Source organism: Oryzias melastigma, linkage group LG16 (assembly GCF_002922805.2).
Source record: "Oryzias melastigma strain HK-1 linkage group LG16, ASM292280v2, whole genome shotgun sequence".
Classification (NCBI taxonomy): domain Eukaryota; kingdom Metazoa; phylum Chordata; class Actinopteri; order Beloniformes; family Adrianichthyidae; genus Oryzias; species Oryzias melastigma.
Window position 1 is genome coordinate 22518050 of NC_050527.1, and position 14749 is coordinate 22532798.

At 37.8% G+C, this 14749-nt stretch overlaps 1 protein-coding gene across 1 annotated transcript; it reads right to left on the minus strand.

Moving 5' to 3' along the window:
* Positions 1–924: 924 nt before the first annotated feature.
* Positions 925–12596, minus strand: LOC112156661 (lysosomal-associated transmembrane protein 4B). The gene is made up of 7 exons (XM_024288922.2): positions 12300–12596; positions 11584–11695; positions 9297–9370; positions 9016–9138; positions 7950–8048; positions 5824–5916; positions 925–1488 (listed from the first exon to the last, which is right to left on the minus strand). Exons 1-7 carry the CDS (start codon positions 12408–12410, stop codon positions 1408–1410), a joined length of 693 nt encoding a protein of 230 aa, XP_024144690.1. The 5' UTR covers positions 12411–12596; the 3' UTR covers positions 925–1407.
* Between the last annotated feature and the right edge of the window lie 2153 nt (positions 12597–14749).

Genomic DNA, 14749 nt, shown 5'->3' on the forward strand with positions numbered 1-14749 from the left:
TAAGATAAGTAAGTCCACGATAAATCACGACACACAGAAAAGCATCAGCTTTACAGTCAGTAAAAATATAGATCATCTAACAAACTTTATGGAGCTAACCCAGATTCAAAAGCAGAACAATGCTCATCATTTCTGGGGTTAGTCTGAGCGCGACTGAAGTGCTCAGAGTTGCCAGATTGGGCAGTTTCCCACCCGGAAAAAAATGTTTGATTTTAAAATGAGCAATGAGCGGGTGGACATAATTGAGTGTTTTTAAATCCTTATTGAAATACAAACAGGTACATGCAGTCAGAGGAGGCAGGTGAGCCTCACCTGTCATCATCATCTGAGCTGTGTAGCCTCCTAATAGTAAAATAAATGTGTCCACTGACCTATTCTATGACTGCAAATGATGTATAATTCTAATCATTTTAAATATTCTATCATCAAAATCTCTGTATTTTGTGTATTGTGTCAGGTGAGGCACCACTCATGCCAGATTGTGCAATCACATGACAATGGGTTGTGCCTTTACTCTGCGTGTGCTAATAATGTAATGCTTTAGTGAGATTTGTTTCACTTGACATTTGTATTACCTGTCCTCTCTGTTTATTTCATATTTCACATTTATCTGTCATGAATTTAGTGTTGTGATCTAACATAAAGCTGCACTGAAAGGACGCTAGGAGGAAAACTACTCTGGTTTTTGAGATATTATTATAAAAAATAATTTGTTTTTACAAATTTATAAGGTATTGACAGAATTTTTACTTTTAATGTCGCAAAAATGTTTCTGTTTACACACAAATGGGAAAACACCAAATACTTTTTGGAGTAATCTCAGGTGATAAGTTAATAGTTTTAGTTGTTAATGTTAAATTAATATTCGGAAAATTCAATATTCACAAGAACGGGTTTTAAAAAAATCAAACCACTCTGTAATACGTCTGATTATGAGATTCGCTAATATTTTACTGCACTTAAATTCATGAGAAGTAAATATGCAAAAACAGTTTCCACTTTTGACCAGAACCCTCAGTATTTGATTATTTGGGTTTTCCCTTTCTTTCGTTCTTTCTTTCTGTTTTTTTTTTTATTGTTTGATTTTTAAGTAAAAAGAGGAATCTGTTATTTATTGTTTTGCTCTGACTGTCTTCAAAAACGGCAGATGTAATATTAAAAGATTTCTCGAATGAATGATTAGGTACTGCTAATTAATTACAGGTAAACTTTGAGGACGTTTTTAGACGACTTTTGGGGATGGAAAAGCGTGACTCTATCTGGCAACAGTGTGTGTTGCAGGTGCTCGTGTGTTTGTGACGTGCATGCTTGGTGGAAAAGTCCTGTGAGCAGCTATGAAATGCTGAAGTGGACAGGCAGTGTGGTGCATACATTTTGGTGGGGATTTTTTTTTTTAAGGGCAGGATTTTACGCTGTGGCAGTGGTGCAGGGTGCAGGAGCCCGTTTGGGGGGGACGCTCATGTTGTCGTCATAGGGAGGTAGCAGCACCTGCAGGTGGAGAAAAGACACAAAGCAAAAGCAAAGGTCAGGATCAGAGCAACACATCAAACAAGTCAGATTTAGGTCAACAATGCCTCGTTTCCACTGAGCGGTCCCCAAGACCGCTCCCCTCTTGTCCGGTTTAGAATGGTCGGGTTCCATCAACGCGCATGCGGGGTGTAGACTGATGACATGGCTGTCCGTCAAAACGGTGAGACTACAGGGAAACAGAAGCTCTACGCTGCAAAACCGTCTATGTTTCTAAATTAAAAAGAAAAGAAAAACTCCTTATGTTGATCAACACTCCAATGTTCTTCAATAAATGTTTACAGAGGACGAACAGAAATAGTAACAGTCGGTCCTGCTCAATGGGTCCATTTTGTAATGGAAAAGTTCAAAAGTCCAGTCCGGTCTGAACCGCTCAGTGGAAACGAGGCATAAATGTCTAAAAATCCCTCAAGCATCATGTCAAGTTCTATGTTTTGTAGCAGGAGCATAAAGAAACAACGACCATCAACAATGATGATCAAACATCAATGCTTTCATCACTACTAAAAAAAAGAAGATTATTTAAAGAATGTACTTCGCCAAACATGAGCATCCAGATTTAGTTTAAAAGCTGCACACGAATAGCTGCAGAGAGCATCTTCTATTATTCATCCCTGACACAAAGAAAAAGTAGGATGAGGTCGGAGGTTTGCTGGATTTATTCAGTGAAGCTCAACTGAGATCCCAACACGAGGAAAAGATCAAACGACAATTGACAAGGATTTCTAGTGAACCGCTTCACAGTCAGGGAAGGCGGTTCTACCCAAGAGAAATGGGTCTACTCAGTACTGACGGACGCTGATGAACCTGTTTAACCCTTTAACACTTGAAGCATCATCGCTGACGCTTAAACACAAAATCTTTAACATACTGGAACTTTTCATTTGTCAGCATGATCTCTGTAATTCCAGCAGGTTTTTGATCCGCTTTGCTCCTTCAGAATCTGCTGGAATTACATTGATCGTAAGAAAAATCCCACAACAACATGTTAAAACACCATTTTAATTGAAGTGCATACTTGAAGAAACTCACTGCTCTTTAAACTTCAAAACATCAGCAGTCATTTCTACAGCAAAGCCGTGCACGAGGGAGCGCTCTCATTAACGCCACTTCATGAAGGAATCACAGAAAACTGTCGGTGCTGCAGTTTTCTGCTCCAAACTGAAGGAGCGTCGGCAGAATAGAAAAAATATGAAGAGCATGATGATAGGAGACGTCACTGTAAAATCTGGGTGAGTTATAAAAGGCAAGTCCAAAGAGAATTTCTGTTCTCCTGTCTTTTTAATTAAGCAGATGTTCATATGAACACGTTCATTAGCAAACAAAAACGTTTTTTCTGCACCGAGAGCACAGAACATTCTGCTCGCCTAACTGTGATTGTCAAGAATTAAAAATAAACCCAGATCACACATGAAAAATAACTGACTTTACACTTTGAAATGCTAAAAAGCTCATAATGCTGACACCACCGTGTTGGATCTGAACACAAGAACAGGTTTAGGTGTCTCACATTCTGAATGTTTCTCAAAAGTTTAGCACATTCGAGCCGTTGTTGGGATAAAGGTTGATAAAATCTATGAATCAATCAAACCTTAATAGATCAATAATCAATCCATAAAAGTAGAGATTGATTTAACACAATGCTAAAGTCTGATAGCTTGATGCTACGTTTAATGTGATTTCCCATAGGACGGCTAATGCTAATGTCTACCTAAACATTCATTTCTGACTAAATGAACATCTGTATAAACTCACAGGCGTTAATTTTACAAACACTTTTAAGGAAATATTTTTTCAGTAAGTATTTGTGGTCTAAAACACATTTTTGGCTCATACTTTCTTATTCTTCTGGAATAATGTGTAATCCTATAGTGTGATCGCCACCTAGTGTCCAAACTGAAACGTCCTCCAGGAGAGGCAGAACAATTATTGGAGCTTCTCCATTTGAGAATCCATGTAACACCTCATTATAAAGACTCATTATAATTTCACTAATACGTTTTACAGTATGTGAACTGTATCAGATTAATATGACTATCTTCAAAACATAAATAGATTATTAGTGTACTTCTAAACAAATGTGTATAAATGTGTAAACTGTGTAGATGGAACTGAATTGAGTGGATTGAAAGGATGAATAAATAAATAGGAATCAAATTGATCCAGGCTCTGGTGAATCAAATTGAATACATTCTGGAAATTATTGGTGATATCCAGCACTGGTTAAAGGTTGTTCAGGTTGTGACCATCATCCTCCAACATTCTTATTATTATCTATGAAAGATCTAGTGATGTGAGGTCACCACCTACTGCAAACAGACAATAACAAAGACTGTAAAGAAGGAGTGTCAGACTCAATCACACAGGGGGCAAAATCCAAAACACATCTTAAGTCAGGGGACTAACAGGATGAACATTTAGTGAACACGCTAAGACTAAAAAATGTGAAACTTTTTAACACATTTATGAACTAGATATATAGTGTTACCTGTGATAGTGCTACAGTGAATGCTGTAAGCTAAATTTGGCTGCTGAAGATGCTGAATTGATAGCTGAAAACGTTGAAGCTGACATCCAGCTAAAATATAAGCTAAATGCCAAATTAGTCTAAAAAGCAAAAAAAAAAAAAAAAGAACGGCCAAAACAAATAGCATGTAGCCAAAAAATTACTTGACTTCAAAATGGTCTAAAAACTGAAAAAAAATCTAAATTAGCCAAAACAGCTACCATTTGAATATTAGACAAGCTCCATAACATCCTAAAAACGAATGCTGTAAGCTGAATTTGGCCGCTGAAGATGCTAGTGTCGATAGTTGAAGATGCTGATATTGATAGCTAAAAACAATAAAGCTGATAGCTGAAAACACTGAAGTTGATAGCCAGCTAAAATTTTTGCTAAATCCCAAATTAGCCAAACTAAAAAATAAATAAATACATAAATAAATGTGGTCAGCCTAAACAGCTAGCATGTAGCTGAAATATTAGCTAAACTCTAAAACAGCCTAAAAATCTGATCCGGCCCCCGGGCCTTGACTTTGACACGTGCTGTAAAGTATGAAAACCTGTGAAAATCCAGGATATAAAGAATAAATGAGGTCTGAATGGATGTGAACGGATCAGTTACGACAGCTGAATGTAAACAGACGCTCTCAGTCAGCCTTCACCCACATCAGCCTCATAAAGGAAACCTGCTCATTTCCCCGAAAACTTTATCAGATCCTTATTGTTCCTGTATCCATGTGACTGTGTGGGTGTTAATGTCTTTTCTTTATGTTCTGCACTTTGTCCCATATGGAGCCCATTAGTGGACTTTTGACCTAAATTACTGGCATGGAGGCTGCAGACCAGAAACCCCATTGGTCAGCTCCCATACAGACGCTGGTGACTGTCTGCAGCAGAACACCATCCAATGCTGATGTAAAGAACTGGGTTCCTGCTTTCTGCCTCCTTTGTTTTCACTGACGAGGCCTCGTACTCCTGTGTGCAGCTCAGCTGTTTTACACATCAGGAGCCGCCTCTGCAGCCCACTATATAACGCTGAAACAACAGCGTGGGGCGTGCCACGCTGACTGGAGGTCCATGTTCGTCACAGCTCTCCACACTGGAAGGTCTAGTTTCAGCCTTCGGTGATTGACAGCTTCTCCCCGTTTCTGCTGATGGTTAAAACAGTTCACCAGAGTTTCTCCGGCATCGTTTTTCTCCTGGCTGTAACAGGTGTGTGGGCAGAGGGGGGGCAGCAGTCAGGGGGAAACCAGACACCACGAAGGGGCCCAGTCCAACCTACTGTACGAGAGCTGAACCTGAGACTGGTCTCCATCGGCTCTGCAGCGTGGAGACTCCTCTACCCTGTAAGGGTAGAACTTCAGGAAACTACAAGTATGTTTGGTGATTCACCGATTAAATAAAAAAATTTGTAAACATTCAGATGGAATATTTATGTTTAGGAGTCCCATTAAAATAAACATCCATGATAAATGCAATAGAAAAGCTTGCTTGATTTAAATCACACAGGACAACTTCATTTTTGATTTCACTCAGAAATTGTTGTTTTTTTTGCCATAAATAGGTCAATAAAAAGACATTCTAAGTTTGTTTTCTCCTGTTTGAACAGACTGTTAACAGATTTTGACCCTTTTTAATCCCACCAAATATGTGAGATTTTCACTAATCTCACTTAAATGTCACATTTCAGTAAATAAAATAAAGGGATTGCTAGAATGTGCCTGTAAATCCTGATTTGAAACCAAAAATTCACCAGTCTAATCCCTAAAATGTGAGTAATGCCGGGTCGCTCACCGTGGTGTCGGTGGTGACGTAGAGCAGGAGTTCAGAGCCGCCTCTGCCGCTCACGTATCTGTAGCAGTTCCACACACATGCGATCAGGTAGGCCTGGTTCAAGAAAAAAAAAGACATCAGAGGAGCAGACTCACACTTCCAGAAAATACTAAATACTTCTAAACGACAAAAATACTATTTAAAGATCTTTGCTTTCAAATGACGCCACCTCAGCAGCTCCTCAGTGCAGTTAGTGTCAGGAACAGTGGGAAGATTCATGTCAGGTCTGGCAGCTTTAAAATGATTATTTAAAGTTGCTTTGACTCTTTCTTTGTGCAGACAGATGCATACATGTCCTCCTGCCAACAAGACTCCAGATCACAAAGCTCAAATGTTTGCATTGGAAATCAGTGGAAGTATGTCAATCCTGAACCACAGCAGACACTGAAAATATGTCAATAACAAATATATATTTACTGAAAAATGACAAGAGTACCGAGCTGCAGGTAATATGGTGGACAGACCTGCGGAAGTTGTATTTTATCTAAAGAGTGGAAGTCGGGGATCTCAGAAACGGAAGTTGTGCTTCTGTTCTTTTTTGTTGTTTATGTTATTAATGTTAGATTTTGTTGTACTTTTATTTTATTATTATTATTTTCTTAACCCACTGGAACCAACAGATGCTATAAGATCAGAGTAATAAAACTCTGTCTCTAAAATAACTTATGCTTATTTGAGCATTCTACGATTAGCATTTTATGGAAATAAAGAGAGAATACTGTTATTATTGACAGTTTTTGGACAAAGACGATCTTTGATTTCATCAGATATGCGGAAAATGGACATCGACCCCTGACAGCTGCAAGGCAGAACAGAGTTCTGTGGAGCAGAACGGAGTCGTCTGCTACTAGAAATCCAACGAGGAAACTGATCATTGTTTCATTTTGGGAGCCGTTCAGAGAAGACTCCACCTGTGAGCAGATTCCAGGCGAGTCGACCTTAAATCCAGCTGGATCAAACTTTTCCAAAAAACCTCTTTTATTATTTTTCACAAATACAATAAGAAAAACTTATTTAGTAAAATTTAAAATGAAAAGTTGAGAAGTTTGGGTGATGAAAAAAATACAACTTCTACTTTGAATAAAATAAAACTTCCTCTGGGCATTAGAGCTGCCACAAACGGTTATTTTAATAGTCGACTAATCACTGATTATTTTTTCCCCATTAGTCGACTAATTGGGTCATTCACAAACTGCATAAAAAAGCACACATCTTAAACATCATTAGCTTTAAACTCACCAAAAAACTAAACATATAGCATTAGCTGTGATAATGCTAGTGTGAATGATGTAAACTGAATTTGGCTGCTGAAGATGTTAGTGCTGATAGCTGAAAACGCTGAAACTGATAATTGAAAAAAGCTGAAACTGATATCTAAAAATGTTGAGGCTGATAGCCAGCTAAATTATTGGTTGAATGAATGAATGAATTGAACTTTATTCATATATCCCAAAAGATAATGAACACAAAAGAGCCTAAATTTGCCAAAATAGCTAGCATGCAGCTGAAATATTAACTAAACTCCAAAATATCCTAAAAAAGCAACCACCCTGCAGGATTACATCAACCTGTCTCCCAGTTTGTGGAGAACTGCAGTTACTAGCACACTCTAACGACCAGACTCTTGTTTTGCTCAGATTCAGATTGGTGTTACACATGTTTCTGACTCCCAGACCGCCTTTGACTCTGCGGGCGGCTTGTTTCTGGAACGCTTCATCCAAACACAACACCATCTGCTACATCCATCCATCTGCTGGAGTTTCCAAAGCTGCTCTGAGCGCTCGAACTCTCCTACCTATTGTAACCCAATTAAGAGGCTTTGTAACAGTTTTGCTAGAAGAAAGGAGATTTCTTTCCGTCTGCACAGGAAGCTAAAGCTACAGAAGGACGCTGTGGACGCTACAGTCCAGCTTAGATGATGATGGAACAGATAAACAAGCAGATCAGCTGACTGAAAAAGAGTTAGAACCAGGAGTTATTGTCCAATGAGCTGGACTGATTTGATGTGAACAAAACTCTAGTCAACATGAATGAGCGTGCAGAGCTCCAATACTTTTATTCTTCATACACAGCAGAGGAAACTTTACCTTGAAGCCGAGAATACAGCCAATAAACAGCAACACAATGAGGACCAGGTACACGTTGCTGAGAGCAGCAACCTCCTCCTTGTACGGGAAGTTATCGGGCTGCAATCACAGAGCAGAACATCACAGACTTCAGGTTAGGTTAAAGCATGTGTGTCAAAGTCCAGGCCCGGGGGCCGGATCTGGCCCTCCAGATATTCTATCCGGCCCTCCAGATCATTTTATTTTAATGTTATTAATGACCCGATGTTATCTTGCATTTATTTCTAACTTGTATAATTTTGACAAAATATATTTTTATGGAGAGTAAAATATTGAAAGTTATTTAAGGTTTAAGTTGATTTATTCTGGAATAATATTCCTGTATTTTTTTTATTCATATTTACGTTAAAAAGTTACGGTTTTAAAGTTTTAAACATTGGCATTCTGCTAGCTTTTTGGACTATTTGGACTATATAAGATTTTTTAGGCTATTTTGGAGTTTAGCTATTTTTTCAGCTACATGCTAGCTGTTTTTGCTATTTTAGGCATTTTTCAAAATGTTTTTATGCTGTTTTGGAGTTATGCTAATATTTTCACGCTAGCTATTTTTAGGCGATTTTTTAGTTTTTTAGGCTTTTTTGACGTTTAGCCATTTTTTCAGCTACATGCTAGCTGTTTTGGCTAATTTACACCTTTTTTCAGTTTTTTAGGCTACTTTGAAGATTATTTAATGTTTCAGCAACATGCAAGCTGTTTTGGCTAACCTAAGATTTTTTTTTTTTTTTTTTAGTCTTTTAGGCTAATTTGGCATTTAGCTAAAATTTTAGCTGAGTATCAGCTTCAGCGTTTTTAGCTATCAATTTCAGCATCTTCAGCAGCCAAATTCAGCTAACAGCATTCACACTAGGATTATCGGTAACAGGTATATATCTAGTTCATAACTATGTTAAAGTTTTAAAAATGCAGTCTTAGTGTTCAATAAATGTCTATCCTGTTCGGCCCTCATCCTAAAGTGTGTTTTGGATTTTGGCCCCCTGTGCGTTTGACTTTGACACCCCTGGGTTAAAGGTTAACCACAGTTTCTCACCAGCTGCTGCAGGTAGTCCTGGATTGTGTTTGGGTAAACCACAATGCTGACAGCCACCAGGGTGTTGAGAGCAAAGTCAAAGATCTGGTAGCAGAAGAAGGGGATGATCCAAGCGGCGCGCAGCTGAAACAGGAAGGATTTGGTTACAGATCAGCACAGATCTCACGTTTGCTGCAAGGCCACTACAGTGCGATCAGAGGGATCAACGTGAGGACTGAGCTCACTTCAAATTTATTTTAAGATTACCTGAATGTAAAAATGAAGAATGAATGGATTCTTACCTTGTATGCGCCGTATGTGGCCATCCCACATATGAGGATCATCAGCAGGGAGATCGCTGAGGCGATGCACATGTCTGAAACGCCAGAACAAGAAGGTTACAAAGGAAGACCATCTCTTCATTATTTACACTTCTAGTCCGTTTTGTGGAGTTTTCCTTCCAAACATGGTTTTAAAATCCTCAAATCGGTGTGATCTGTGTGCAGAGCTATACAAATATGCTGCATTATGTTCAGCAGCAGAAGCTGAACTCGTCCTCACATGGACTCAGCACGAGAAGAAATAACCAAGATTATTCTGTGATGCAAATACAGGAAGAGGCTGAATCACGGAGACACACGGCAGAGCGCCGAGTAAACTCTTGTCTCCTGACCTCGTGCTGTGGCTTCGATTATTTCTGCAGCTCTGAGTCACAGGAGGAAACATCTTTCAGCTTCTAAGAGTAACTACAAAAGAAGATAAAGTAATTATAAAATAATTTCTCTGAATGTCAAGAGGTAAAGTCTACACATTCGGATCCATTCCTTGCTGCATTAACGTGTCTTTAGATTGAAATGTGATTTAATATTCACAGGAATTTGTCAAAAAGCAAATTATAAATGAGGATACTCGCTAAATGTTACATTACTTTTAAATTACTTTACTACTTTTATTGTTTTTATTACTAAGACTAATTTTCTTACTTCTGTCAAGTATAAGTACCTTAAGATACAAATAGTTTGAAATAAAACAAGAAATAAAAGCAATTTGACCCTGACCTAAAAGTGTAATGTACTTATAATTCTGTGAATGTTAAGTAAACTTTCACACTATCGAGACTCTCCTGCTCCCTTCTGTACGGTTTTCTATTCATAAAAACTCAGTTACACTTTGAGCGATTTCAGCTATTTTGATATCAAAACGTTCAGCTGGTTCAGGACTTTACTGCTTGTTTTTTTGGTATTCGTAAACTTTGTAGTTTTTGAAATATTGAGCAAAATATGCCCCATAGAAAATGGATGAGAAATTTCAAATTTCAAAATTTTAAGTAGATTATCAACAAACTTTTAAATATATTCATGGAATATGTTCTATGTTTTAATCTTTTATTTTATTTTTTTAAATTGATGTTTACCTAATACTTTAGCAACATACTAACACTTTTGGCAAATTTGGTATCAACTGAAGTTTTTTTATGCTAATTTGGAGTTTAGCTTCTAACATTTTTGACAAATTTAGTTCATTGAGAAATTTTAGGCTATTTCGGAGTTTAGCCAATATTTAAGCAATGGGATAGTTTTTTATGGCTAATTTAGCATCTACAACAGTTTTTTGGGATAATTTGGAGTTTAGTTTATATTTAAGTAAAACACTAAATATTTTTACAAAATTGGCATGTATTAGGGATTTCTAAGCAATTTTACTATAAACTTTTCAGAAATGTAGGTCAACTTCAGCGATCTTTCATTGTTCTTTAACACAATTTCCAGTCTTTTAGCAAATTTAAAATTTTGCAAATAGCTTTTGCATTTTCTACAAATCCCTTTACCACAAAACTGCGTCACAATTTTCGCCAAAAAGTTTCAGCATCTTTAGCAACTACTTTCAGCAAAAAGCAGTCATACTAGCATTATCGTAGGTAATGCAACTTTTCTAGTCATTAATTGTGATGGATTTTCATTTTGAAAACAGCTCCAGTGGCAGTCTTATCTTTCCTCATGACGTTTTGGATTTTAACTCCATTCAGAATGCAGAAAATATGTGTTTGAGCTGCAGCTGCACCACAGCAGCATGCAGTCATGCAGCTGAGGGGCTGCTGTTCACCAATGCTCAGGTGGAAAACACATAAAATTATTGTTTTGTTTTTGTTTTTTAATGCCTGAGGTTATTTTTAGATCTGAACGTGTGGAACCTTTGAGATAAATGACTCCTTCTGCAGCTATTCTGGGCTGCATGTGTTTCCAGAGGAACGGTGGCACGGCACCGGCTGCCTCATCCTAATCCTCAGGAAAAAAAAGTTGTTTCTAATCGGGGAATCTGGGCACCGTGTGCCTCTTCACCTCTAGCCCAACTGTTCCAGATGGATCCTGCTGTTCAGCTTTTTTCTTAATTCTCCAGACAGATGGACATTAAGCTTACAGGTTGTTGTGTTTGATTAAAGTCAAACCTGTAAACCTGAGCTAAAGTGGAGAGACACTGGTTTTAGAAAATAGAAGTCGGCCTGCAAAGACAAACCAGCATGCATTTTACTGATTTCTGCAGAAGTTCTGTGTAACTAAGAGTGGCACCTTCAAACTCTGGGTTACTTACTGGCATCATCCATGACATCCAGGTCATTGGCCAACTCGGCACTGGTCAGGTGGTACTGCTCAGGATCGCTGAGCGCGGTGAGCAGGATGAGTAACACCACCGCGTTGATGAGCTTAGGGGACGAGGACATATGGGTGAATAAAGACCAGCATATGGACAGTGAAGCTCATGCCAACATTAGTCAAAGGTGAGGAAAGCACGGCTTAAACCATCCACACAAAAATACCACCACTTTAGTTCATATAAAGAGCAGAGAGGCATTTCCTTCACTCTGCTGCTCTGGCTGATTATGCAGATGACTCATGCTGATCAGGTGAATGGAAAATTCTCCAACAACCGGACACTGAACCTGCAACCTGAAGAGTTCCCATTCTAATTTATGTATGAGGAGCAAAGAGGAGCTTTTTCCATCTGCAGCGTTTATTTTGGCTTTCTGCAGGTGTTCCTGCTGCATTCAAAGACCTGACAAAAGTCTGTATTCCACACAATCCTACAGAAAATGTTCCTGTTTCAGACATTTGTTTTAAGAAATTTTGAATTTGTGAAACACTGAACGTCAAGCTGAAAATGACAGCAACAATGACTCACTGAAAGGAAGGATTTCAATGTTTACACAAAGAAACTCGTCCCACTAACGCGCTGCAGGCGTGAAGCCCCCCACCCCATCCCGCGGTCAGGTGTCTGGATGCTTCCGCGGATGCAGAGGCGGGACTCACCATGTACCAGACCCCGAGGATGATGGTTCCAGTGCGGACATGGCAGCACAGACAGCAGCTGGTGGAGTACCAGCGGTCCCACGGGGACATCATTGTCTTGTCCGCGAACATGTGGCCACGGAGTCGGGCTTTAGAGAGAGACACGCGCCGCTGTGGGAGTGGAGGTCCGCGAGTGTCGCGTCTGACCGAGAAATGACGAGCTTAGAGCCGCTGTTTACTGTTTACCTGCTGCAGGAGCAGCGTCTGCGCGCGCAGCACAGCCCTGCACCGGAAGTCAATTTACTTTCAAAATAAAATATCAAATGGAACGTGTAGGTAAACGACGGGTTTAGGACACATTTGTCATAGATAGAGCACGGGGGCCAGATCCGGCCCTCCGAGTTATTCTATCTGGCCCTCCAGATAATTTTATTTTTTTGTTATTAAAGGCCAGATGTTATCTTGTGTTTATTTCTAACTTCTTTAATTTTGAAAAATATATTTTTATGGAGAGTAAAATATTGAAAGTCGTGGTGAAAGTTGATTTATTCTGGAATAATATTCCTGCCTTTTTATTTTTCATAATTATGTTAAGAAGTTATGGTTTTAAAGTTTTAAAAACTGCCATTCTGCTAGCTTTTTGGACAATTTTGGCATTTACTACTTTTAAGGCTATATTAGAGTTTATATTTCAGCTACATGTTAGCTGTTTAAACTCATTTGGGCTTTTTAAAAGTTTTTTGAATGTTTTGGAGTTTAGCTAATATTTATATGCTATCTGATTTGGCTAATTTTGGCTTTTTTCAGTTTTTTAGGCTATTTTGAAGTTTAGATGTTTTTCTGCTATATGCTAGCTATTTTGGCAAATCTAGGGTTTCTATTTTTATTTTTTTAAGGCCAATTTTTGAGTTTTTAGAGTTTTTAATCTATGTTTATCCTGTACGGCCCACGACATAAGATGTGTTTTAGATTTTGGCCCCTTGTGTGATTGAGTTTAACACCCTTGGGTTAGGATAACACACAAATACTGCTTTTATATATACTAAATGTCCTTCTACAGACTGATAAAATGATATATTTCCCTAAAAACAATAAACTGTAAAACCAGGGGAAAATCAAAATAGGCTACAGTTTAAAGAGTATTTTAATTTGGGAATATAAACTCTTTGTGGAGAATGAGCTGCGGACATGAGATTACTTTGTAAAATATTGACTTCAAAATATTTACTGGGCTTGTTTTATTTTGTAATTTTTATTTTCTATGTGATTCAGTTGTATTTTCATTGAATTAAACTGAATTATCCAAATTCTAAATAACAAAATAACACTAACAAACAAAAAGTTGCTGGTATTTCCATTGATGTGTTTAAAAAAATAAGTAAAATGTTTTAAACCAAAAAGTACACATTTTAGCACGTTTGGCTAAAGAGCTTTTATTTTGAAGACTAGTAATGTCTACTTCCGCTTGAATCCAGGCTCAACAAATCGAACTTGATGAGTCTGGAAGGATGCGGTTAGTCGTTCTGATAATGACGGACACCTTCTACGGAAGATTAGACGGGATTAAATCCCATTATGCAACCGGTGATTCCGAGAAAGTTATTCCACGGATGATCTATAAATAAATGCTGCATTCTAGAATTTACCTTTCATTTCCTTTAAATCGATCCTTTGGAAAAGGGACGCGCTTTATTTCTTTTTTCATCAATTTAACAGACAGAATAAACAAACTTTAAAGTCTCACATCCACATTTCAGATTTTTTTTAAACCCTTTATATCCAGTTTTTGCTCCTTCTGTGACTTGAAATAATGTAATTTTTAAATTAATTCCTTTGGGTTTTATAATTCATTTCACAACAATTCAATTTATAACTTATTTAGATTGATGATCTGATTCCCTGACCTAAAATGGATCAGAACATCTTTATCCCAAACGTCCACCAGTGTGACTCAGAGATAAATATCTGGTACTGAACAGTGCAGGTCATGTTTTGCAGGTTCCTTATATTTCTTCAAGATAAGTTAAATATGTGTACAAACAAGTAAACAAGAATCAATGACAAATCTATTTACATTTTAGTTTGATAAACGTCCGCCCACACATCAGAATGGTCATTATTAGAACATTCTAGCACTCCGTGTGTCCTTTTTCATCTTATCACAATGTTATCACTGGGCTCAGACAGATCAATCAGGTAGAAATTGATTCTTAGGTCAATTGATCGTTACACCTGTACTACACTTAAATGATCATAATTCTTTACACTTTTTGAGATTCAATTATTCAAACTTTCTTAAATAAAATACTTTTGTTCTGGAATTGCAGGATTACAAATTACTACAAACACAGCAGATCCCAGGAATTTTTAAAAACACACGACTGTAATACCACAAGCTGTCTTAGACTGAAGCAGATTTGACAACCAAAACATAATAAGTCCAAAGATAGAAAAACTGGCCTTTATTAAGT